General features: G+C 43.6%; 1 protein-coding gene across 5 annotated transcripts in view; it reads right to left on the bottom strand.

Moving 5' to 3' along the window:
• Nucleotides 1–492: 492 nt before the first annotated feature.
• The window catches only part of LOC102457838 (granulocyte-macrophage colony-stimulating factor receptor subunit alpha-like), a 36,656-nt gene continuing 9,646 nt past the window's right edge, over nt 493–27,502 (bottom strand). Inside the window, exons 2-13 of one of the 5 annotated variants that reach the window (XM_025177831.3) lie at nt 23,592–23,680; nt 22,987–23,102; nt 22,667–22,800; nt 19,007–19,133; nt 17,590–17,719; nt 17,321–17,496; nt 16,936–17,090; nt 7,835–7,870; nt 6,619–6,748; nt 5,777–5,876; nt 1,370–1,457; nt 493–827 (exon numbers count right to left, since the gene is read on the bottom strand). In XM_025177831.3, coding sequence (XP_025033616.3) covers nt 759–827; nt 1,370–1,457; nt 5,777–5,876; nt 6,619–6,748; nt 7,835–7,870; nt 16,936–17,090; nt 17,321–17,496; nt 17,590–17,719; nt 19,007–19,133; nt 22,667–22,800; nt 22,987–23,071 — 1,230 coding nt within the window. In that variant the 5' untranslated portion in view covers nt 23,072–23,102; nt 23,592–23,680 and the 3' untranslated portion in view covers nt 493–758. Of the gene's footprint in view, nt 828–1,369; nt 1,458–5,776; nt 5,877–6,618; nt 6,749–7,834; nt 7,871–16,935; nt 17,091–17,320; nt 17,497–17,589; nt 17,720–19,006; nt 19,134–22,666; nt 22,801–22,986; nt 23,118–23,591; nt 23,777–27,502 lie in introns of all 5 variants that reach the window. The other 4 variants (XM_025177832.3, XM_075915828.2, XM_025177833.3 and 1 more) reach the window with 4 other exon arrangements.

Below are 27,502 nucleotides of genomic sequence, written 5' to 3' on the forward strand. Positions count from 1 at the left end.
TTCTTAATGATGGAAGAAAGACAAAAACAGAAAATGTAACAATGGCAAAAGTATTAAACACCTTTTTTGTTTCAATTTTCTAGAGAGGTTGTGGAATCTCTATCACTGGAGATATTTAGGAGCTGGTTGGATAGACATCTATTAGGAATGATCTAGATGATGGTTGCTCCTGCCATGAGGGCAAGGGACTGGACTTGATGACCATTCAAGGTCCCTTCCAGTTATAGTATTCTAATATTCTATGATTTTACGAAGACCTAGGAGAGTTTGGCTGCCAGACTCTTTAAAAAGCCTCTACTTAGCGTATATGATCTGTGATTTTTCAACAGTTAATAACTTGGTCAAACTTGGGCTCATACTCATAAAGATGGATAAATCAAACATTCCTTTCACCTCTAGAGAATTTCCACCAGTTCCAAAGCAGGGAAGTCCTAGAGGTTCTCAATTAAAAGGTTGTAAGAGGGTTTTTTTTAATATGGGCAAAATAACATATTTTCCATAGAGTTGTTTTAATAAATTTCTGAATTATTTTTTCTGACACATGCCAAGAATATTCATGCATGAAGACATGTAGCATGGAAAACCATCTGTCCAAATTTGCCAAAATGTATACGAAATTGAAAACAGGGTCAGAGAAGTGTTAAGTAATATTTGTAGGCAAGAGAAAGGGAGTGAGTGTAGAATATGTACAACATTGCCTTGGGATTTGTAGGTGTTCAGCTTGGGGATTCCAATTGCTTCATTTTGCTTTTGGTAAGTTATGCAACTTCTTCAACAGTAGTTATTACTTCAATTTCATATTTTGTTAGTGGTGGATCCATCCATTCCTTGTATTGAAACAGGAAGAAAAATCTCCATTAGTTTCATGCATGAGAGTGATTAGAGATTTACCACTTGAGGCCCCCGCTTATTCAATTAATTGTTAAGGGTATTCAATAATTTTTTCTTCACTTTAATTTTTCTTTTGAACCCCACCTCTTGCAAGGAAAACAACAGTGGGTACATCCCTGTTACAATGCCTATTAACCCAAAGATATAAAAGAGATAAAGAATGGAACATTTGATTCTTAAAAGTTTTTTCTCAGAGAAAATTCCAGCTAACAAGAATGGGAGCTCCTCAGTCCTTACTCAAGCATACTTAGACTAACAAAGAAGCAACTCAGTAGTGTTAGCAAAAGAGTGATTTTTATGCTTTGGTCCTGCTCCCTTGACACTGGCGAGGCTCAAACATTTTAACGGCACAAAATGCTGCGCAATATCAAACAATCTTAATGTTTATAAATGGAAATGCAAACCTTGACCTTTTGTGACAGACTTTCCAGTCTGATAGATCCTTACAATAAGCACATTTTACATATGAAAAATGTACCTTTGTATTTTTATCAGATCCCTGAAGTTCGTAAAATTTATTGTTTGGTTGTGGAACAGGAGGAAACAATTTTTTCAAACTGCAGCACCTTTGCAAACAAGAAGAAATAGTGAGAAAAAAAAAGATGGGTATAGAACATGGACAAAAATTTTGTGTTCTCTTACATGTTTGAGACATTTCTTATTTTCCTTTTTCAAGGTAGAAAGAATCAGTGGAGTAGAATCAATTATTTTTTTAGAATTTAGATAACTACTGTTGCCGTGTCACTGGTTTGAAAAAATAAAGTCACTTCTACCATTGAAACAGGAACTTGATTAGAATAAGAAAACCATTAGGTCTGATTTTTTATTGCCATGAAATTTAGGAAATCAATCATACCATTGCAAGGTAAATGTAAAATGCTGCTAAATAGGAACGACTGCAATTTACATAATTTTACATTAGTGTAAATAACCACACAAGGCACAGGGAAATGGAGAATTAGGCCCCTTATTAAAGCTCTTCTGCTCCACTTGTAGACCTTCCACCCATAACTTGCACCAGTGCCATTCCACTGACCAGGCTTCTTGCTACAGTATTAAAGAAACAGTAGAGGTTCGACCTCTCTTGTCTGGCATCCTTGGGACCTGACCAGTCTCAGAAGAGGGAATTTTCTGGAAAACGGGAGGTCTACTGGCAAAAGCCGCTCAACCTGCTGCCCTTCCCCTCAACCAGCTCCTTCATTCCGGCTGGGCTGTCTGCTGGCTAGTCCCAATCCCATCTCTGTTGCTGCCCGGCTGGGCAGCTTCAGCCCCACTGCTGACTGTGTGTTGCCTGATTGGGACACCACAGCCCCGGCCCCTCTATTATCAGCCGGCTTCCCCTTCCAGGCTGCTGTGGCCACAGGCTGGGTGCAGGCATCCTCAGATATACTGGTGCTGCCCGGCTGCTGCAGCCCCACCACCTCTCAGGCTGACGTGGCCTGGCCAGACTTCCCGTCTTGGGCTGCTGTGATCCGGGCTGTGCTGCTGGGCAGCAGACAGTTCTGATCGTGCTGCGCCCAGGCTGCTGCAGCACCACTGGAAGCACATTTGCCCTCCTGCCCCAGGTCTATCTCATCCAGGAACATCCATGGTTATGGTGGACCACGGATGTTGCCACATGAGAGAATCCCAGATTTGGAAGATTCAACCTGTACAAATAATATTTGACAGGAGTTAATAGATAGGTACATGTAGTTAAAGACATGTTATTGATTTCACTACTCCAGGGGTTTACTTATATAATTTAGATTGCAGGCATTTTGGATCAGAAAACGTTAGAAAGGACAATCTTTGTATGCAACTGCTCCAAAAACTGTGTTAAAAGAACATTGCAAAGTCAAGCACGCCAAGATTCGGAAATGCCAGAATTAAAGGTGCCTGGACAAATTTAGTTCTGTCCTCTTGTGTTCCAAGCAATGTTTATTCACATAATCTGATATTATTTTGCAGAACTTCAGCTTCATTCAATTAACAGGATACATCTGCTTAGGATTGTGCAGTGAAATGAGTCTACAGTCTGTAGGTTCCCTGGATCATTTGTTGCAGAATTTGGAAAGTATGCAGGAAATGAGGCAGGGCTCACAGGAAGAGAAATGGTGGTCTCCTGATTGAGGCAATTGAATGATGCCCTGGAGAATTCTACCCCTGCCTCTGCCAGAGTTCCTAGGAATTTCTGTGCTCACTGAAATCAAACTCTCCACAAGTGGTCATTAACTGTGTGTTCCACTTTTTGAGTGCCTGGATTGAAATACTTGGTCTGATCTTCAGAAATGTTGAAGTGCTCACAACTGCAACTGAAGTCAAAGGAAGCTACACTTTGAACTCCAAAAGTTCTATATAATTCTGAATACTCTGCAAAATATTAGGTCCAGCAGTCTCAGATTAGGCATCCAAAATTAGTGGCGAGCGTTGACCTTAATCTCTCTGTGCCAGGATTTTCTTGGTAGCTGTGTAGAGCAGGGAGGGTAGCTGAGGGAGAGGAGTACTGAAGTCAGGGTGTCCCCTTGCCCCTGTACCCTATTTATGCAAAGGGGAGAGGGAGTCACAGAAGTCAGCAGAGCTGCTCCAAGATGAAGCATATGACTCCAAAGAGTGCAGAACAGGGGAAGGGGAAAGACAACAGAGCAGGAAAAATTTCCCTTAAAGAGACGGTGAGTCTTCTCTCAGAAACTTAGCCAGGCATACACACTCTCTATGTCACTGCCATGTTGTCTGGGTACATCAAGACTCCATTCCTCTTTCGACAAAGGGATGTAAATTAGACACTTTGAAATTGAAAATGAAGTCGGGATTTGAATTTCCCACACTTCATTTGCATAATCTTTCGAAAATAGGAGCCTTTTTCGGAAGATCCTGTAAACCTGAAAGATCCTGTAAAATGAGGTTTACAGGATCTTTCAAAAAAGGCTTCTATTTTCGAAAGAACCATGTCTAGACTGCGGTTTCACTTTCAAAAAAGAGCTTTTTCGAAAGAGTGCCATGACGCAATTATGCAAATAAAGTGTGGGAAATTCAAATCCTGGATTCATTTGCAATTTCCAAGTGTGTAATTTACATCCCTCTGTGGAAAGAGGGATGTAGTCTAGACATAGTCTAGAAGTGCTGCACGCATAATCACTGACACATTGTGCCACACGCTCTTCCATCTCTGTGCCACACACACTCAATCTGAATCACAAAATCTAGCTTTGACAATCAGCATCTCTCTTTCACTCTCTCTCTCACACACAAACTCTCTGTCTCTCTTTCTGTCTATATGTCTTTATCTCTCTTTCTCTCTCTTTCTGTAGCTTCAGACCCATCCTTTCCATGGGAGGCCCAGAACTTGTTTGCAACCATGGATCAAAATTCATGAAGTGGCTCTCATTATTGACCACTCCTGCATTAATGTGATTTAACAGATTTTTGTGTGTGTAATTGCCTAGATTTTTTTTAAAAAAAGCCAGTTAAAAAAATGAAATTCCATCACATGGCATCATATTGATACCTTCATGGTCGTCATCAAGGTTGGAACCTTTAAACCTCCACCACATACACCTGCCATTTCAGTTAATGGGTAACTGATATCGGTAGTCGATAGTCCCCAGGGAGCAATAGTAGAGGAAGATGGGACACTTTGCCAGTGGGGTTCACAGAGTTTGCTGAAAGCAAGGAACTGGTGAGACTCAGGGTATGTCTACACTAGCCACTCTAGTTCGAACTAGGGTGGCTAATGTAGTCATTCGAACTTGCAAATGAAGCCCGGGATTTAAATATCCCGGACTTTATTTGCATGTTCCCGGGCGCCACCATTTTTAAATGCCCAGTAGTTCAAACTCCCTGCCCACGGCTACACGCGGCACGGGCTAGGTAGTTCCAACTAAAGCCCCTAATTCGGATTACCTTTATCTCAGCCTAGGAGCAGCCATTATAGGGAATGAATCCTAACCTTGATCTGGAACATGCTCCAGTCATTTTGGGCATGTCTACGCTGCAGGGCAAAATTCGAATTAAGATATGCAACTTCAATTACATCAATTGTGTAGCTAAAGTCGAAATAACTTAATTTGGGTTTTGGCGCTGTCTACACAGCAGGAAGTCGAAGGAAGAACACTCTTTCTTCAACTTCCCTAACTCCTCCTGAAATGAGGGATAGAGGAGTCGGAGTAAGAAGTCCTCCAGCTCGACGTTATTTTGAAATAATGGCTTGCTGTGTAGAGGCGCATTTTGGTATTTTGAAATAACTTCAGTTATTTTGAAATAATGCTGCAGTGTATACATGCATTATCCTATGGGGATAATTCATGTGCAATTGGGTCAGTATAAGGAGCTCTGAGAGTCTCAAGCATCTTTAGAGATTTCAGCTAAGCTCTGGCAAGAACCAACTCCTCAATTATGTAAAGGCTTATAACTTAGTCAGAATTTTTCAATTTTCACAGAAACAGCAAAAGAAGCATTCCTGGCACAAAAGATACTGACAAGCCAAAGCATGGCCATATCAGCATTAGAACTATCCAAGAAAGTGTCACTGGATTTTTTTTTTTTTTACAATAAGCAAATCAGGATATATTTCCTTTCCTTATTCTCTGAAATGGCTAACCTGTTTTGGCTGACATTAAAAAGAAAGAAAATAAGTTAAATAATTGACCCTAATTGACCCTAATGCAGACTCCCAGAATGGAAAACTTCTAAACAAATGGTTTGGCAACATTATAAACAACTGAAAACAGTGTACTTCGAATGGGAAATGGTAAGCAACCTTAATTAAAAAACCGAGGTACCAGTTCTCCCCAAATATAATACAATTACTATATCAATATCACCCTGCAAACAAATCAGACAAAATTTAAACATGTAAAGTTGTGTTGCATGGTGGGATATATACACGTTTCACAAAAACTTTTACCTTTTGCATAGAAAAAATATGATCACTGCCATTAGGATTGTTCCAAATGCTATGAGAAGTAATACAATTGTATACATAAGAACTTCATCCTCTGGGTTACCTTAAAGAAAGATGGTTACAAAGATTATACATGTTTAGCACAGTAAAGATGAACACAGGTGACAAAGTCAAATTGCTGCTTAGAGTACGTCTAGACTACAGAGGTTTTCCGGGATACTGGAGGCATTCTGAAAAAGCTCTGCCATGTCCAAGGAACACATCTGCTTTCCTTTGCCTCCGGGGGCGAGTACCTTATCCACTCCATCACTGGAGGAACCCCCAACTACCTACATTCTGCCCCTCCTTATCCTTCCTTTCTTCCAAGGGTGCCTGGTCCATCCATCACCAAGATGCTTTTGGAAAAAATTTTCAGAAAAACAGATATGTTTTTTCGATATCCCTGTAAACCTCATTTTACAAGAAAGAAGGGATGTTCCAAAAGAGATTTTTTTTTCTGCCATTTGGTCCCGTGTAGACAGGAAAAATGTCAGAAAAGACACTTTCAGAAGAAAAACAGAAAAAGATATATAAATTGAGGTTCGCAATTTGCGTATCTTCTTCTGACTTCTCTTTGTAGTGTAGTCAGAGCCTCTGATGACTCATAGCAATCAATGGCAGCATGAAAACCCTTCTTGTGAACTCTGAACTTCCTTGCTGAGTAAAGGACTGAGGAGCAGATAGAATTTATAAATCCAACAACAGAAGCATAGATCATTCCAGGCCATGGAGCTCGGCAGTTTATGAGGACTCCGTCAGTAGACAAAAGGAGAAAAGTAAATAAAGGAAATGCTCAACATCCTTACCAAACTCAATGGTCTCACTCCATTCCCCCCATTTTTCGCTTATGAGACAAGCATCTCCCTTGGCTCTGATTTTCAAGGAGTATTTTTTTTTCACATTGTAATTCTGAAATGTGAAATGTGTTCCTCGTGCCTAAAAACAATGCTGCTATTATTATTATTATTATTACTATTATTTACATTTATTAACATAGTGCCTAAGAACCAGGCAAAAATGCCACCCCACTGTGATAGACATTATATAGCACAGAATAATTAGACTAACTACGCTTTTTCATTGTACATGTAGATGTTGATAACATGAAAGATTTAATTTATTGATCCAAGTTTACAATGGGTACATCTACACAACAGCGTTGTTTTGGAATAACTATTTCAAATGACGTTATTTCAAAATAATAAAGTGCACGTCTACACTGCAAGCCATTATTTCGACATAATGTCGAGCTGGAGGACTTCTTACTCCGACTCATGGTAACCCTCATTTCACGAGGAGTAAGGGAAGTTGAAGGAAAAGTGATCTTCCTTCGACTCTCTGCTGTATAGACAGTGCCAAAAGCTGAGTTAAGCTATTTCGACTTCAGCAATGCAATTAACATAGCTGAAGTTGTGTAGCTTAATACGACTTTTGCCGTGCAGTGTAGATGTGCCCAAAGCATATATTTATGCATGTTTATGTATGCAGAATATGGTTGTGACACATTGTACCTCAAAATGGAATTCTGAAACCCCCATATTCATCATGCATATATGGTTGTGATATGTATGCGAAGCAAGGGAGGTAAGATATCTCGTGAAAGGGCATGACTGGCAGAAACCCACTGTTCTTTCCAAACTTGTATAACATTACTGTGTATGAAGTTATGAGAGTTTGCTGTATGGTTGCTACTAGGGCTTATCAAGCAATTACTAATTAATTAAAAATTAATCCCAGTCATGCTCTTAACAGAATATCTGTTGTGCCACTGCCTGCTAGAAATTATAACAGAACTCTATTGTCCAATTCTTTTCATTTCAGATCATCTTAAACTTTGTCAGGGGAAGTTCAAGCTGCATGACTGATACCGTCAGGTATCCTGAACTGTCCCTACAAATTTTTATGGAAGAATTTGAGCAAAATCTATGCAAGGACCTATTACACTGCTCCTGGTAGGACTTTTTGAAAATCTTTGCAAAACCACAATAAGCCCATATGTTAGTATGGAAAGAGAATTGTTACCATAGGAAGCTCAGTTTTGTTTTCCTCAGGATTGGCCTGCAAAAGAAAGAAAAATCTTTATTATATTATTTTGGGTTTGTTATGCTGTAATAATGTTTTTCTTTTCTTTTCCTTTTGTAGAGGGGAGGCTTTATGCGCTGCCTATGAGTAGAAAGGAAGCCAAGATCAACGACATGAACCTTCTCCAACCTTGGAGGGTATGAGAGGTCCTGCTAATATCTCCAGAATTGGGGCCCAAATGTGTAGCGGTGAAGCTCCAGCAACAGTGTGAGCAGATGGACTCTTCCTGGCAAAAAAGGAAAGAAATCCTCCCGCTAATGGGTCCTTTGTTGTGGTGTTCTCCAACTGACTAGGGAGAACACAGTTGTTTCAACATCACTTAGGGTGTGTCTGAACTACACCCCTCTGTCGGCAGAAAGATGTAGATTAGGCACATTGAAAGTGCAAATGAAACTGGGATTTAAATATCCCACACTTGATTTGAATAATGGCGGCTGACGTTTTTTTTTTAAATGGGGCTTTATGAAAAAAAACTGGCAGTTTAGACAGGGATCTTTTGAAAATAAAACCCTTTTTCAAAAGATACTGTACTCCTAAAAAAATGAGGTTTACAGGATCTTTCGAAAAAGGGTTTTATTTTCGAAAGATCCCCATCTAAACTGAAGTTTTTTTGTTTTTTTAAAAAAAGCCCCGTTTTGAAAAAAAGCAATGGCCGCCATCATGCAAATGAAGCACAGGAAATTCAAATCCCAGCTTCATTTGCAATATTGACGTGCGTAATCTACATCCCTCTACCGACTGGAGGGTGTAGTTTTGACGTACCCATAGTGATTACCCTGGGCCAGATAGTCCAAGAGAATACTAGACTCTGGTCACAAAGAATGTATGAAATAGTCCGAGTTGAAGTGAAAGCAATGCTGAAAATGGAGATGATTATAGAATCCAGAAGTAAATGGAGCAGTTCTATAGTTCTTGTTCCCAAACAAGACAGTTTGGTTTGATTCTGCATCAACATCAGGAAGGTCAGTGCCATCACAAAATTTAATGCCTACCCAATGCCAAACTGCACAAGTTATTAGAATGGCTGGAACCAGAGAAGCACCTGAGCACTACTGACCTGACAAAAAGTTACTGGCAGATTCCATTATTCCCTTTCTCACAAGAGAAAATGGCTTTGCCCACCCCTTTTGGGCTCTTCATATAAAACACCAGGCCTTTTGACAACCACCTAACTGTTGCGACCTTCCAATAGCTGACGAATAATAACCTAAATATCACCATTGATGTTCTGCACCATACATCATCAATATCATTAACTATCCCCATCTGGAAAGATCATTTACCACATTTAAAGGAGGCGTTAGAAGCACAACGTGGACTTTTCTATAATTACATGAAGATCAATGCTCTAAAGTTTGATTTAGCAGGTCTAGTAAGAACCTGCTAACTCAAAAATGGATGGCAATCCCCATAACCTCAGTATTCTATGGGGTTGTGAAGAGTAAGGGAAGACCAGGGGAGAGTTTGTCCTGTTGACCTCCTGCAGTGGTATGGAGGAGGCTAACTAACTCCTCTGGGTCTGTTCCAAACTAATGTGACTCACTAGAAAGGTTTGTTCAGCCTGGATAGGGAGGAGATTAATAGAGAAAAACCTACCAAAGGAAGGGGCAGTGAATAAGAAAGAATGGTTACTTACCTCATAACTGATTCTTCGAGATGTGTTGCTCATGTCCATTCCAATTAGGTGTGTACGTGCAGTGTGCATGCGCCGTTGGAAGTTTTTCCCTCAGCAGTACCCTTACGGCCAGCAGGGGAGCCCCCTGGAGTGGCACTGGTATATCAGCCCATATATACCTCTGCTGGCCCCCTCACCCACTGAGTTCCTTCATACCGGAATACTCTGGAGAAAGGGCGGTGGGTGGGGATTTGGAATGGACATGAGCAACACATCATGAAGAATCACAGTTACAAGGTAAGTAACCGTTCTTTCTTCTTCAAGTGATTGCTCATGTGCATTCCAATTGGGTGATTCCAAAGCAAAACCTATGGAGGAGAGCCGGATGTTGAAGCTACAGAGGAGTGGAGGACTGCCCTGCCTAGGGCAGCGTCTTCGCTGGCTTGATGTGTTAGCACATAGTGATTGGCAAAGGCATGGACAGAGGACCATGTAGCAGCTCTTCAGATGTCCAAGATGGGAACCTGTGCCATGAACGCGGTGGAGGCTGCCACGGCTCTTGTGGAGTGCACTCTAAGGAGCGGAGCTGGTACCCCCGCCAGGGCATAGCACTCCTTGAAGCAAGCAGTTATTTAGGAGGAGATCTGCTGGGAGGATGTGGGTTGGCCCCTCACCCATCCTGCGATGGACACAAAGAGTTGTGGTGACTTCCTGAATGTTTTTGTCCTATCTAAATAAGAGGCTAATGCCCTATACACGTCCAAAGTGTGTAAAGCCTGTTCTTTCCCAGACACATGTGGTTTGGGGTAAAAGACCAGTAGGAAAATATCTTGGGAGGTCTGGAAAGAAGACACAACCTTGGGCAGAAAAGCTGGGTGGGGGCGAGCCTAACCTTGTCTTTGAAAAACACCATGTAGGGAGGATTCAAGGTAAGTGCCCTGAGTTCGGATACTCACCTGGCAGATGTGAGTGCCACCAGGAGAGACACCTTATAAGATAGGTATATGAGGGAACACGTTGCTAATGGTTCAAATGGGGGTCCCGTAAGTTTGGAAAAACACAGGTTTAGGTCCACTGGAGGATGGACTGGCAGACATGTGGGTAGAGCCTGCCCAACCCTTTCAGAAACCCGTTGACCATCGAATTTAGCAAACGGGGTTTTCCTCCCTTCCCCTAGGTGGAAGGCCAAGATGGCTACCAAATGAACCTTGATGGAGGAGGAAGAGAGGTCTTGGAGCCTGAGATCCAACAGGTAATCCAGGATCAGGGAGATTGTAGCCCGCCTTGGGTGCACCCCCTTCTGGGAAGCCCAGATGCAGAACTGCTTCCACTTAGCAAACTAAGTGGTCCTAGTGGAGATCTTCCTGCTACCCAGCAGGACTTCTTGAACCCATTCTGAGCACTGAAGCGCCTCAGCCATCAACCACGGAGCTTCCACACTGTCAAGTGCAGCGAGTGCAGGTCCGGGTGGCAAAGCCTGCCTGAGTCCTGAGATATCAGGTGCGGGAGCGGTGAGGGTATGTCTACACTAGCCCCCTAGTTTGAACTAGGGAGACTAATGTAGACATTTGAAGTTGCAAATGAAGCCCGGGATTTAAATATCCCAGGCTTCATTTGCATCTTCCCGGGCAACGCCATTTTTAAATCCCCCTTAGTCTGAACTCCGTGCCCGCAGCTACACACGGCACGGAGTAGGTAGTTCGAATTAGGATCTCTAATATTAGGATATTTAATTCCCGGGCTTCATTTGCAACTTCGAATGCCTACATTAGCCTCCCTAGTTCGAACTAGGGAGCTAGTGTAGACATACCCTGAGAGGGTCATGGGTCTCTCGCATGGCAGGTTGAGGAGGGTTGAAAACCACTGTTGCCTGGGCGATGCCAGGGTGATTAGAATCAGGAACGCCCTAAATTTCCGCACTCTGAAGAGGACCCTGTGGATTAGCGGGAATGGCGGGAAGGCATACAGCAGGGCCTGCAGCCAAGGAAGGAGGAGAACATCTACCAGAGAACCCTACCCCTGTCCCATGAGGGAGCAGAACCGAGGGCACTTCTTGTTCTGCCCTATGGCGAATAGATCTAGATTGGGAGACCCCCATGCACGGAAGATAGATTGAGCTACATCCCACCTCAAGGACCTTTCGTGTCCTGCAAAGGATCTGCTCAGCCTGTCCTCCAGGATGTTTTGGGAACTCAGGAGGTACGACGCCATCGGGTAGATATCCGCCCCGATGCAGAGGCCCCACAAGCGAATCGCTTCCAAGCACAGGTGAGGAGAACGAGCCCTGCCCTGCTTGTTTATATATGCCACTGCTGTAGTGTTGTCTTACAAGATGAGGACAGACTTGCCCCTGAGGTGGGAAAAGAAAACCACACAAGCCAGACAGACTGCCCAGAGCTCCCTGATGTTGATATGCAGGGAGATCTTATCCACAGACCACATACCTTGCATGTGTAGCTCTCCTAAATGGGCTCCCCAGCTGGTGTCCGATGCATCCGTGACAAGGCGAGTGGACGGCACTGGTCTGGAGAATGGGACACCCGCGCAGACCTCTGCTTGATGGGTCCACCAGTCCAACACAAGGAAAATGGGGGCAGGAACCGTCACCACTCTGTCGCAACAGTGGGCGGCCAGATTGTGGACTCACGATAGCCACATCTGTAGTGGGCGCATGCACAGTCTGGCATGCTACACTACATAAGTACAGGCGGTTATGAGGCCCAGGACGCACATGCAGGTCTGGGAAGTGGTAACTGGAAAATTCTGGAGAGCCCTGACTGCTGCCTCTATTGTGAGAAACTGGGTGCTGGGTAGAGAGGCTCTTGCTGACATAGAGTCCAGGGTAGCGCCCACAAACTCTATTATTGGGGTGGGAGTTAGAGTTGATTTGTCCAGGTTTAGCAAGAGGCCTAAGTCGTCGAACAGTGTGTGGACTATGGTGATGTGGGCTCCCACCTGAGTCTCTGAGCCCCCCCAGAGGAGCCAGTCGTCTAGATAGGGGAACACCTGGATGCCCCTTTTCCTGAGCGTGGTGGCCACAACCACTATGCATTTGGTGAAGATCTGAAGGGCCATGGAAATATCAAAGAGGAGGGTTGTGAATTAGTAGTGGTCCGGGGCCACAGTAAATCGGAGGAACCTGCGGTAGTGGGGGGGGGGGGCGATTGAAATGTGGGAGGAAGCATCTTTTAAGCTGAGGGCAGTGTACCAGTCTTCGGAGGCTAACAAGGGAATTATGGATGCCCTGAATTTTGCCATTTTGAATTTTGCTTTGGAGATGAAGGAGTTGAGGGCTCTGAGGTCCAGGATGGGACGGAGTCCCCCTTTGGCCTTTGGGACCAGAAAGTAATGGGAATAGAAAACCCTCTCCCCTGAAACTTGGGGGAAGACGCTCTACTGTCCCTATCGTAAGGAGATATTGGACCTCCTCTTGAAGCAGAGACTCATTATAGGGGTCCCTGAAAACAGATGGGGTAGGAGGTTGGGAAGGAGGGGGCAAGTGGAAAGGGATTACATAACCCCTTTCCACTATCTCCAGCACCCATCGGTCCGAAATAACAGACCACCAGGCTTGGATGAAGTGGGATAAACGGTGCTGGAAGAGTAGTGGGGAGACTGGTAAGGTGCCCTCAAAGGTCCAGTCAAAAACCCTGACGTGGGCCGGAGGGTTTGTTAGGGGGCCCCTGTTGTGGTCTGGGACTGGGTGAGGACAAGGCCTGTTGTTCCTGCCATTACCACTCCTGCTTCTATGGCAGGAGATGTTGGGGCATGGACCCTGAGGAGGTGCTCTAGGAACATTCCTAATGGTGAAGGTGCACTTCTGGGTAGCAGGAGCGTGCATGCGCAATGATTTTAAGACGGCTCAGGTATCTTTGAGTCCATGGAGCCTTTGGTCGGTTTGCTCTGAGAAGAGCGAGCGACCCTCAAAAGGAAGGTCTTGTATAGTATTCTGTAGCTCTGGGGGGACCCTAAAGCCCTGGAGCCAGGAACTGCGGCATAAGACCACTCCGGGGGCCATTACCCTGGCAGCGGCGTCTGCCACGTCGAGAGCCTTCTGGAGAGCTGCCCTGGAAATCGCTTTCCCCTCCTCATGGAGAGCTTTGAACTCTGCACTGGAGTCCCTTGGGGACAGCTCTGTGAACTTGTCCATCCAGGCCCAGGTGCTAAAAGGATACCGTGACAAGAGGACCTGTTGATTGGCAATGCAGTACTGGATACCATCAAACGCGTAGACCTTTCTGCCTAACAGATCAGTCTTCTTGGCTTCCCTGTTCTTAGGAGTGGTGGTGGGCTGACCTTGCCTCTCCCTCTGGTGCACCTCTTGTACCACAGGGAGCCTGGGGGAGGGTGGGAAAAAAGATGCTCACTGCCCTATTGGGGAACAAAGTACTTCCTTTAGGCCTGCTTATCAGTTGGGGGGGATGGATGCAGGGGTGTGCCACAAAGTTTTGGAAATCTTGGCCACGGTCTTACTGATCAGAAGAGCCACTCTGGAGGGGGCGTCCGCATGGAAGATATCTACTGTGGGGTCTGAGTCATTGGACACCTTAGCCGTCTGAACTCCCAAACTTTGGGCTAGACAGTGGAGGAGGTCCTGGTGAGCCCTGGCATCCATAGAGGCCATGGATGGTCTGGGGTCTCCTAAAGCCTTGTCAGGGGAAGAGGATGATGACCCCTTCTGGGCTTCTCCTACAGTGGCCCCCAAATGTACAGGATCTTGCGAGGTGCCAGCAGATGAGAACAGGGGAGCTGCGCTCTCCGAAGGAGCAGGTGATGGCTGGCCAGGGGTCAACAACTGGACAGAAGTTAGAGATCTGACCATGGGGGTCACCACAGGAAGGGCATGTGGTCCAGAGGAGACAGAGGCTGACCTGGATGGAATGTCTCCCTGGGCCTGGTGGTAAGCCCAGGGTGTCCAGAAAGGCCATTGGTCTGGAGGCTGTGGAGGCCACGACTGTTGGAGCACCGGCACTGGGACTGGCTGTGCCCACTGCTGCTGGTATGGACAAGGTGGACTACAGTGTTGGGAGCAGTGCCATGAATGAGAGCAGTGCTGTGAGTGGGACCAGGAGCCCCTAGAAGACCAGGGGGACTCTGCCTTGGAGTCGGACGAGTACTCTGAGGTGGACCAAGGAGGAGCCAATGTGGACGCCGGTGGAGCAGTCCCTTGCCTGGCCATAGATTCCGGCTTTCCGCAGTGCCGAGGCAGCGGCATGGCAATATAGGCATCCAGTGCGGAGGTAGGTGCCGAGGCGGTCTGTCCCAGTGGCGGTGCCAGTCTATAATACTGCATCTTGGGGTGGCACTGTGGGTGGAACCGCATCACTGGCTGGTGCCGCACGGGTGCCGGCATTGCTGGGAGGGGTGGGCAGTAGTCTCTAACCTCTGGTGCCATGGCCTCAGATGGCATGGCTCCGGCCTCCTTCCAGACCATCCCATGCGTCCTGGAAGAGGGTGGAGTAGGGGGAGACGAGGGATTGATTCCTAATTGCCATCTCCTTACCCTGAGGCTATGTCTACGCTGCACTGCTCTTTCAGAAAAAGCTTTTTCCTCTTCTTTTTTCAGAAGAGGCTTTTCCAACATTTAGCCCATCTACACTGCACCAATTGTCAGGGAAAATAACCCTTTTTCAGAACATCCCTTCTTCCTCGAAAAAGAACATCTGCTTTTCCAAAAAAATTCAGAAGAGCAGATGTGTTCCTCTGGTATCCTGGAAAAACCCTGGGCTGTGTCTACACTGGCATGAATTTCCGGAAATGCTTAAAACAGAATAGTTTTCGTTATAAGTATTTCCAGAAAAAGAGCATCTACACTGGCAGACTGCTTTTCTGGAAAAGCCCTTTTTCCGGAAAAGCGTCCGTGGCCGGTAGACGCGCTTTTCCGGAAAAGAGCCCCGATCATCATTTCCGAGATCGGGGCTTTTTTCCGGAAAAAACTACTGGGCTGTCTACACTGGCCCTTTTCCGGAACAGTGTTCCGGAATAAGGACTTATGCCCGAGTGGGAGCAGAATAGTTTTTCCGGAATAGCGGCTGATTTTGTACAGTAGAGCATCGTTGCTTTTCCGGAAATTCAAGGGCCAATGTAGACAGCTCGCAGCTTATTCCAGAAAAGTGGCTGATTTTCCAGAATAAGTGGCCCAGTGTAGACACAGCCTAGCAGTGTAGCTATACCCTGACAGTTCCAATCTCTTTTCATCCAGTTTCATTCCCCCTCCTATTCTCTTTCTTTCCCCCACCTGTTTCCCTCCCTGATTCTGAAACCAACTCTCCTTGCAAATCCCAGACGCCCCTCGCCTGGCTCCTTGTTCCAATCTACATCCCCCCCAGGCCTTCCCTATATTGCCTTATATTCGGTTCTGCATTTGAATCAGATGACTTCCTCCTCCCTGCTGGCAGGGCACTATCAGGGGTATACTGAGAGCATAGAAAAGTCCAGCTCTTAGTTCCAGTATTCAATCCCACCCTGCCTGCAGATACTGAGAGCAGCCATAACCTCATAGCCCTGGCCTGGATCATGCTCACCACCTCTGTGGGAACAACACACATACATAGTCTACTCAAAATTAGGAGCTATGAGAGGGTCAAATATGCTCTGTGAGGCTCTACTGATACAAACTAATTTTTTTTCAAAGATTTCTCATCTGGTTATATTTGTGCAGAGTTTCCCTTGGATGATAAAAGGCAAATCCCTGACAAAAAGGACACCTCTTGCCACATTCAGGATCCTGGGCCAAGTAACAGAAGCCTCACATTTCCAAAGAAAATGTTATTAGATTTTTTTAATGATAGAAAAACTGGTTAGAGGTTTTAACCAAAAAGAGCGTCTTAGACTGGGAATGCTGGGCAGCCTGAATAATAGCTGGTCCTATACTATCAGCCTTGTCTGTAATAATGTATGGGTTGTCTTTGCACTGCACAATGACAAATTCTGAGGTGGGGATGAGTTAAATTAGTGAATCTGTAATCTAGAGACATGCACTCTTAGGAATAAAAGCTACAAGACGTTGTCTTCACATCCAAGGATAATAAATGGCATAATAAGCTGGGGAGTCACCTGTTCCAGTGGATAGCAAATTGTAATGTCTAGTTATGCTAATAGCTCTGTGGATGAATGCTGTTGGGTTGGAGTTCAGAAAAGTAATCCCTCCGTAAGGGTTAGCAATGATGTAAGAGCATGTGCAATGCTGGTGACAAACAAAAGAGTGGACACAGGCATTTTCAGGTCCTGAAAGAGACTCATGGGGGCAAGATTAGCAAATGAACCATGCTACATGCAGGAATGGCTGGATCTAAAAAGGTTACATGTCCGATGAGGAAGGAGAGGAGACAGTAGTATAAAAGCGGGTTGTGATGTGTATCAGTTATAGGTTGATAAATAGAACATATGTATTTGTGGTGACAGTCATTGAAAAAATTACACTTACGTCAGTTTTCTTATTTCGAATGTCAATTTCATACTGAAAACAATGGTCTATATCTCCTTCTTCATGGCTTAGCTGGGGCCGTTTCCATTGCATGATACACCTTGACTCGTCTTCGGAACAGTTTACAGTGATATTGACTGGAGGAGTTAACTTTTCTAGAAGAAAATCATCAGTATTACATTTGATAAAGAAGCAGGTTTTGATAAAGAATCAGCTTCCATTTGGAATTCAACCTTTGCATCTGTAACAGTTAGAAACAGCTTGAAAAAAGAAAAGAAAAAAAGCTTGTGTTCTGGAGTATAGCTCTGAAACTAATACAGGCTCTTCTCCCAGTGAAAAATGGTTCATGCCATGAGAATTAAACAGAATGACATTTTTTCCTTACCAATTTCATAGAGTTTGATGGACTCATCATAAAACTGAATCTCCGATTCATTGCTGTCCCCCTTCACCAGGAAGTAAACTGGATCATTAATTATTGTCACATGTTGAAAACTGCATGCGATATATCTCCCAAGGGCATCTTTTATGTAATATGGACAATTTACTACACGTTCTTCCCTGCGTATACCAAAATGTTTCAGTTAAACATAAAAAAATGGCATTTGTAAAATCTGAATGGAAAACTTCCTTGAGTCAATGAAAATTTTTTACCTTGCATACTGTAATGAAAGAAAATATTGGGTATCATCTGGAGCTTTCCTGCCAGCATCCCAAGTGCAATTCATGAAGGAAATATTGTAAATCACACAGGAGAAATTTTCAACACGTGTTCCATTCTTGCCTGGAAACCAAGAAAAGTTACATGTGCATTTTTGCAACATGAAAAAAAAAAGTGAGTTATGGGTGCAAGCAGGTACAAGTCTTCATACAGTAGGTCAGATGCAGAGAAATTCTGATCATCTGCAATTTCAATTAATATTAGATAACTAAAAATTTAGGTGCCTAATTTTAGGCATTGAAGTTTGAAAACTTTTGCATCACATTTAAACATAGTGATTATTCTTAGTTTTCATAATGACTACCAATAAGATTAGGAGCTAAGTTTGTATTAGTCAGCCACAATGAGGCTCTTTTAAGCCAGAAATTGCATCAGTGGGGAGACCTAGGGTGCGTCTACGCTGCAGCCGTAGCTCGAAACAAGCGACTTAATTTCAGCTACGCAAATCACACAGCTTATTTGGAGTCAATACATTTCAAAATAACCTGCTATTCCGAAACATCTCTTATTCCTCGTGGAATAAGGGATGTCGGAATAGCAAGGCTGTTATATTTCAATATAATGGATTTGCTATTAAGACGTGGGATAGCTATTTTGGGATACCTCTTGGTTTCCCAAAATAATGCTGCAATGTAATTGGAACCATAAAGTGCTTGCTGTTTTATTTTGCTATGCACCATTTTAATCCCCACTTTTTCTAAGAGACTATTAGAAATAAAACAACTATATCACACACAGATGTTTCTATCTTGCAACTTACTCTGTAAGGCTGTGTCCAGACTCAGGGTTTTTTTCGGGAAAAGTAGCCTTTTTCCGAAAAAACTTCACCTGCGTCTAGACTGCAGCCGCGTTCTTTCGAAATTAAATCGAAAGAACGCGGCTTTTCTTTTGACGGCGGTAAACCTCATTTCACGAGGAAGAACGCCTTCTTTCGAAAGTGCTTCTTTCGAAAGAAGGCGTTCTTGAATGTAAATAGGGCTTCTTCGAAAGAGAGCATCCAGACTCACTGGGTGCTTTCTTTTGAAAAAGCGGCTTGCTCTTTTGAAAGTTCCGCATGCAGTCTAGACGCTCTCTTTCGAAAGAGGCTCTTTCGAAAGTATCTTTCGAAAGAGCCTCTTTCGAAAGAGGCTTGCAGTTTAGACATAGCCTAAAAGTGGAAACTTACTCTGCCACAGTGCCACAGTTAGGGCAACCATTGGTTACAAATGGCATCATTGCAGTGGATTTGCAAAAGCATTTTAATACAGGAAATGAAATAAACAATGACTTCTAGAAGCCAATATTCTGACAGGGTTTTTTCTCCAAAATTTTGTGGATAGACCAAAGCTTTCACAAACACTAGTGCATTACCTGGGGGAATGAATCTGATTTCTTCTGAATATTCAGTGCCATTGTATGTTCCTTTAACTCCCAATATTGCCCCCTTATGTATAGCGATAGCCTCACTTGTGCTAAATATGCAAGTTTTCTCTGACACCTGAAAAATAACATGCATTTGTATTAAGCCTTTGTTTTTCCTTCCCAATTTTAAGTGATTCAAATTATGGGAGACATCCAAGCATAAGTCAATTGAAACACGTAGGACTTCTCACAATGTGTAAAGTTAAGCAGAGATATAAGTCTTTTCAGAGGTGGCATCTTTGTTTGCTCAGTTCCAGCTGCATTAATTGCCTTTCATATTTCTGCAGGAAAATCTAGGGCATATACTAAGAGAGGTACCATTGAACGCTACCAGTGTCCTTCCTCCACTGCTCTCCATCCAGACTCTATGGAGTTCCTTCAAAAAAGACTATAGAAGCTTTTGCAGGGATCCAGTATGGTAGCAACAGGCTCTCCTCTCTTCTTGAAAGGTAACGGTAGAGCTGTATCCTGAGGAGTCTGTCCTTGGATGATTCCTGGGAAACGTTCTGAGCCTCAATATGTAACGGATGTGCAGATGGCCCCAAGAATTTGCTAAACTATGATATGCATTATCAGAAGTGTTCCAAAAGTTTTTTGTTTTCCCAAGAATTACATAGGGACTTATTAAAGGTGCTAGGCATATGATTTGTATCTCTATTGTAAAATGTTTGCTGTCTACAGATTTGTGCAAGAATATACTTTAAAATTAATATATATAATTATTGAAACAATTTATATTCTGGAGCTTATCTTTACTGCCAGAAAGATTAGCGGTGTTGTCTTTGATTCATCACTTCAACACTGCAATTTGACACCCCACTGAGTTATATTGCAGAAACTGGAAACACAGATGGCACTCAGGGCTATCATTTTCAAATGAAAAAATCTCTAACCCCAAGAAAACAGTGTGATGATCCTCTATGAGATCCATAGCCTTGAAAAATGAAACCAGAGAATGAGGAAGCTGAAATGTTGAAAGTGTATCTTGGTAGATGGGGAAGGCAGCTCTCATATGAATGGAAAAGGGAAGCAGGCCTGACTCACAGAGTTTTAAAGGTAAGGGTTCGTTTCTTCTTTTTTATTATTGTAAATATATGTCTCTTGTGTTTATGCTGCATTCACAGTGAAAGCTATATTCCCTGTGGCCTACTCCCCTTTATGAGATCTGACCTCCTGCTGGGCAGAATCAATCTTACTGGAACTAGCTATCTTATATGGCCCTCATTACCATCACACCTCATTTCCTCACAAGCTAGTGAATGTTCCCATTTTGTAGATGAGAAACTGAGGCATAGAATGACTTAGTTACTTGCCCAAAGTCACACAGCGAATCTGTGGCAGAGTAGAGATGAAGTTAATTCCTTAGTCCATGGACCTTCCTCCTTTTCAGAAAGCTCTGACTGAAAGCACATTCACAGTGATAGAGTTGTTAAAACTGTGATGGGGTACCTCTAAAATTACTATTTAAATCTGATATGTTCTTATATAGCCACTTTACCTTAAGTCCCAAAGCTTCTCTGTGGGCACCTGAAAGATCCCAGCTCTGAAGCAATGCAGGAAAGATCAGAGAAGCTTCATTAGCTTCTATCCATTCCTGACTAAACAAAATGTGGCAATTTGTGTAGATTGCAGCCATCAGAGGCTCTTCAGGAAAGGGCATTGTAAAAGCAAGGGCCTTCTGCTTGGACACCCCTTCTGTGCAATGGATACTCAGAGATATTAGAAAAAAAAACTGCCCCCCAGTAAAAAGTTTGGCCAGGCCACTCTTGCTATAGTGGGCTGCAGTAATCCTTGGGAGAAACCAGCTGCACCCTTCCTGTATACCATTGCCTTTAGAAAAGGGAAGATGTGAAAAGGGGAAATTAGCCTCAGACTCTCCCACCCATCACCTTGGCATGAGAACTGCGGTGCTTACCTGGTCACATGAAACCTGCACAGTTTCGGCCCAGCCCCTGTGACACAGACCCCCACTTGGTGACCATTGGGCCAAATATGGTAATATGGAAGCACGGGAAAGCGATGTGCAGACTTGGGGATAAATACCCATCGCACAGTTCGCTCGAGGAGGTCTTCGCAACACACGCACCACCATGCATGCACCTTCCCGTATACTTCAAAGTGCTTCCAGCCTGATCAGCGAACCAGCCACCTCCCCCGACTCTTGGGCGTAACCAAGGCCTTCGCAACTGAACCGATATCTTTGAAATGTTCCCTGTGTTGTGTACGTTGGTATGTACGATTTGATTTTCCTTGTTGTATAGCTTAGTGTTATAGTTGTTTGGTAGTACATAGAGTTTGTAGTTATCACTATTATTAATTAGTGTAGCTTGATATCTTTAGAGCAGAGACTATTCCCCTTGCTGTTCCCATCCTTATATTTCTGATATGTTCAACTAGAAATCGTAGAATAAATATAATAAATATTGTAAATTCATTACTGACATGGTCAATTAAAAAACTTAGAATAAATACTGTAAATTCATCACTGTGATAAATAAATATATTTTATTCACTAAAACAGTCCACCTGGTTCTGTCCTTCCCCCCTTGGGTATGCATCATCGGACCTGTGGTTCTCACGACAAGAGAGAATCTGTGTGTGTCTGTGGATGTGTCCAAATTACCAGTTGCTTCTATGTGAGGGCAAATCCCAACAGGAACCAGAAAGGAGAAAATGTTGCCAATGTATGTTTCCAGAGTTTGTCCTTCTCTGAGTGACTTATTGCTGCACAGGGAATAGACAAACTGGGGAAATAGTCTGAGGTAAATAGGAGGAAATTCAAATTTGATGTAGAAAGGAACATTAAGTAGCACTCATGAAATGGGAAATGACTGTCTGGAAAGGGGTACTGAAGAAAGGAATCTAGGATCATAGTGGACTACAAGCTCAATGAGTCAACAAAATGACATGTTGCAACCTTCCCTCCAATCAGTCTGAGATTTATTAGCATGAGAGTTGTAAGTGAGAAATGAGAAGTAATTCTTTCACTCTACTCTGCACTAATTAGCCCTCAGCTGGAGTATTGTGTCCAGCTCTGGGTGCCACATTTCAGGAAAGATGTGGACAGATAGGAAAAAGTTCAGAGAAGAGTAAGAAAAATGATTAAAGGTCTAGAAAACTTGACCTATGAGGAAAGAATGAAAGAAGTGGGTTGTTTAGTCTGGAAAAGAGAAGACTGAGAAGGGGTATGATTACAGTTTCAGATACCTAAAAGGCTGCTACAAGGAGGACAGAAAAAATATTCTTCTTCACCTTTGACTGCAGGATAAGAAACAATGGGCTTAAATTGCAGCAAGGTACATTTAGGTGAGACATTAGGTAAACCTTCCTTTTAAAGCGGTGAAGAACTTGAGAAAACTGCTGAGGGAGACTGTGGAATCTCCTTCCTTGGAGATTTTTAAGAGCAGGTTAGACAAACACCTATCAGTGATGCTTCAGGTGGTGCTTAGTTCTGCCATGAGTTCAGGAGAGTTGGCCCTCTCACGAATCTTTCCAGTTGTATGATTTTATGATTTGAAGTGATAAATATATATTTTTGTTACTAGAGCAAGAATATAAAAGGAAAAGTACAGTTAGTTATTTCTGTTAATAAGAAAATAGAAAACTTACCTCTTCCTCTCTGTAATCCTGACTTGTTTTTATATAACAGCTGTAGTCAATACCAGTGAGGCTGCTGTCCCAAGTCAGCACTTGGTTTGTGTGACTGAATGTCAAGTTGGCAATGGGTGAGGATGATGGCATCACTAAAAGTTTTATGAGTTAATATCAGAAAGGATGCAATATAATTTTTCCATTTTTCAGGTGCAGAGGCTAGTACTTAGCAAGCCTATCACAACAATAGGCAGTGTAACTGCATGGGCAAATACCCCTACAGTGAGATGAATTAAACCCAGTCCTAGATTATCTCAATTATAAAGTATTATACTTACACTCTGTATATACAAAGTCAGCACACCATATCGGAAAGAACAGGACGCACCAAATCATAGAAACAAATCGGAAAGTGGCCACCATCCTTTATTTTTCTTGGAAATAGGAATAAAACCTACAAGAGAAGAAACTGATGCCAAAGCAGACTTAGGTTTCTGTTAAGCTCAATTTCTCTGAAGGACAGAATCAGAGACTTTCTTCTTAGTCCCCAGATTCAGCTACATATGGTAAATCACACATATGCCCTGCAACAAGGTCCACTATTTAAGGCACTATGCTGGTTCTTGGGAGACTGGAGTGCAAGCTTCTGCTTTGTCACAGACTCACTGTGACTTTGGGCTGGCTTCGTAGGCCCAAAGGGTCACAGCCATTGTGGTGCCCTGCCACTCGGTAGAATCCACAAACCCTGGACTAGACAACTAGGCTCTCTGTACAGCGCATGAGAGAGCTAGCTGTGTAAGAAAGGGGCCTATGAAAGCCTGTATGACAGGAACTGAGCTGTCAAAGCAAGCCAATAGCAGATGTGGAAGAAAGGGATGAGTCCTGATCCTCACCCCTTTCCAGGAATTAGATGCCTAAATTGAGGCTTGAGGAAAGCACCTACCTTTGCCTGGGCTGTGCAGCCATGTAACCTTCTCCTGGACTCAGGAACCAAACCTTTCTTGTGGGAGTGGCAGGAGTTCCCTGCTATTTCTGCACAAAAAAGAGGCCGTGGTAGCTCTATAACCTATAGTCTTGGGGTTCAGACACTCAGGTGGGAAGCCTCAGTTCAGTTCTTCCCTCTGCCAGCTGTGGAGAAGGGGTTTGACATGGGGTTTCCCATCTCTCATGGGAATCACTGGATCCCTAATCCCTGGACTGTATAGCCCAGGGGTGTCCAAACTTTTTTCAAAGAGGGCCAGATTTGATGAAGTGAACATGCGTGAGGGCCGACCATTTTGCCTGACATTCTTTGAACCATTAAAATTAAATGCAAATTAACTATTTTATGCAAAGTTTATTGCAAACGGCATACTTTTCATTTCGTCACATGGATGACAAATCTAAACAGGTGTTAAATCACTCTGCCTTTCATATCTGAAGGCCAGATGAAAAAAAAATCCAGGAAGCTGAAATATATGTCAGGAACATTGTAAAGTACATTACATATTATTGGTAATAAAGGTTGTCTGTCAACTTTTAAGTTCAAAAAATATGAACAGGAACATAACACCAAGTATACATGTTGTGTCCAAATATATTTATAACTGATTTAGACCAACTGACATTAACTGAGATTTTACAACGTATTCATCTCAATACATATGGATTTGTTGGGGGCCATAAAAGATAGATATTGCCAAATTACCCGTGGGGCCGTATTAAACCGGAACAAGGGCCGCAATTGGCCTGCAGGCCGGACTTTGGACATGCCTGGTATAGCCTGTCACAAACTCTCTCACTAAGGCTATGTCTAGACTGCAGGCTTCTTTCGAAAGAGGCTCTTTCGAAAGCATCTTTCGAAAGAGCCTCTTTTGAAAGAGAGCGTCTAGACTGCACGGAGAAATTTCGAAAAAGCGGCTTGCTTTTTCGAAAGAAAGCATCCAGTGAGTCTGGATGCTCTCTTTTGAAGAAGCCCTATTTACATTGAAGAACGCCTTCTTTCGAAAGAGGAACTTTCGAAAGAAGGCGTTCTTCCTCGTGAAATGAGGTTTACCGCCATCGAAAGAAAAGCCGCGTTCTTTCAAATTAATTTTGAAAGAACGCGGCTTGAGTCTGGACGCAGGGGAAGTTTTTTCAAAAAAAGGCTACTTTTTTTGAAAAAAACCCTGAGTCTGGACACAGCCTAAGTGTGTCATGTTATTGGATTCTAAGGGTCACTGTTGCACCCATGGGGGTGGGGGGTAGGAGGTGTTTGCCCCAAAAGTCTGTACAAAGGGGGCCATGTGAAGTGTCATCTGAAAGTTTCTGTTCCACTGACTCTGTATATGCTATTAATGTACTTGTATAATGTCTATCAATGGAGTTATAAACATGTACTCTTTATACATGCTGGAAAATTCTCTGTCTGAGGCTGAGCAGTGGGCAAGGAATGCTGAGCCAATGGCTATGCTAATTAACAAGGGGACAATACGGCTCTAGGTGCCAATACACACCTCAGGAATGTGACTGCAGACCAGCCAGAATAATGGTTGCTGACTTGGGACACAAGGATAGGTCAATGGACCATGTGACCTGCAGTAACCTGCTCGGGCTAGGAAGAAGCCAGAGGAGGTATATAAGTGCTATGTGGCACCCTCCATCTTGATCTTCAGTTTGGCTCCTGATCCCAGATGCAGCATTGCAGGGAACCATGAGCCGGAAAGAACTGTGGACCCATCCTAACATAGGATGTACACCAAAGACTTTAAAGCCAGAAGTTATAACATCTCTGCTACGGTCCTGTATTGAGACTTGGTGATTCAATGCATGTAATGTATTATCCTTTAACAACCTTACTCTCATGCTTTTCTTTCTTTTAGTAATAAACTTTTAGATTTTAGATTCTAAATGATTGGCTCAGTGTGCTCTTGTGGGTAAGATCCAGAGTGTAAATTGATCGGGACCTGTGTCTGGTTTCTTGGGACCGAAAGAACCCGTTCGGAGTAAGTGAGATTGGGTTCTTTAACCCCTCACCTGTGTGCTAGGCCTGTGGCTGATTGGGGCACAGGAAGAGCTGGTGTATCAGATGGGATTTGCTCATGAGGCTTCTGGCTGGCCAGACTGGCAGCTGAAGTGCTCGGTGCGACTGGTTTGTGGCCTATTTGGGAAGGGCCTCCAGTCAGGGACAGTAAGGAGCCCCGAGTTTGAGCAATTCTCCCTGAGCGGACGCCCGCAGCTGTGCCCAGACCCGGCCCGGTCCATCACAAAGTCAATTTCATTTTTTAATTATGTGATGCAAACTGGAACAGCTGCAACAGGGAAGATTGAGAAAGGCCCAGTAAAGACTATCCCACAGTTTAATGGTTGTGGCATGCAACTGAAGGGGAAAGCCCAAGTTGAAAGCAGTTCTTCTCTTGGGGAAAGTCTACACTGCACAGCTATTTTGGGATACCGGCAGTTATTTCGCCATCCCGGGAAACCTTCTTGCATGGGGGATAGGGGTGGCTCGAAATAGTGCATTATTTTGAAATTTGGTGCTGTACAGATGTGCCTAATTTCAAAAAATGAGATACACAATTTGCATAGCACAAATTGCATAACTTATTTCAAGTTTAGGGTGCTGTGTAGACACACCATTGGGGAAGAACTGAACTAGGGTCTGGCACAAGTCAGAAAAGTTTTCTAACCAGTGGGTCATAAAGAAGGCCACTTCCTCTCCCAGGTTTTCCATACAGCTGAAGGCATGTCTCTGGGACTGGGCCCTGCAGGTAAGCTAGGTGAGCACTGCCTAGTTTCACCCAGTTTGAGGTTTATACAGGCATGAGGTAAATGGTGGCCATTGGTACGGAGGCACCAATGTACACATCCCAAGACAGAAATGTGGACACCTTTGGGACTTTAATGACAGAAATGTTGGCACTGGACAACAGTTCGCACCTCTAGGTTTAGGTGGGAGTTGAGTAGTTGTTTTGAGGATGTGATGCCTGGATTTAGGACTTAGTCATCTAAAGTGGGAATAGAATGCCTACTGCAGGCCACCTACCCAGGTGGAAGAGGTGGATAAGGCTTTTTTTAAACAACTAACAAAATCATCCAAAGCCCAAGATTTGGTGGTGATGGGGGACTTCAACTATCCAGATATAGGCTGGGAAAATAACACAGTGGGGCACAGACTATCCAATAAGTTCTTGGACTGCATTGGAGACAACTTTTTATTTCAGAAGGTTGAAAAAGCTACTGGGGGGAAGCTGTTCTAGATTTGATTTTAACAAATAGGGAGGAACTGGTTGAGAATTTGAAAGTGGAAAGCAGCTTGGGTGAAAGTGATCATGAAATCATAGAGTTCACAATTCTAAGGAAGGGTAAAAGGGAGAACAGCAAAATAGAGACAATGGATTTCAGGAAGGCGGATTTTGGTAAGCTCAGAGAGCTGATAGGTAAGATCCCCTGGGAATCAAGACTGAGGGGAAAAACAACTGAGGAGAGTTGGCAGTTTTTCAAAGGGACATTGTTAAGGGCCCAAAAGCAAGCTATTCCGCTGCGTAGGAAAGATAGAAAATATGGCAAAAGACTGCCTTGGCTTAACCACGAGATCTTGCATGATCTAAAAATAAAAAAGGAGTCATATAAAAATGGAAAGTAGGACAAGTTACAAAGGATGAAAATAGGCAAACAGCACAGGAATGCAGGGGCAAGATTAGAAAGGCAAAGGCACAAAATGTGCTCAAACTAGCTACAGGAATAAAGGGAAACAAGAAGACTTTTTATAAATAAATTAGAAGCAAGAGGAAGACAAAGGACAGGGTGGCCCACTGCTCAGTGTGGAGGAAGAAACAGTAACAGGAAACTTGGAAATGGCAGAGATGCTTAATGACTTCTTTGTTTCGGTCTTCA

The sequence above is a fragment of the Pelodiscus sinensis genome, chromosome 1, assembly GCF_052426305.1.
Source record: "Pelodiscus sinensis isolate ZL-2025 chromosome 1, ASM5242630v1, whole genome shotgun sequence".
In the NCBI taxonomy this organism is placed as follows: Eukaryota; Metazoa; Chordata; order Testudines; family Trionychidae; genus Pelodiscus; species Pelodiscus sinensis.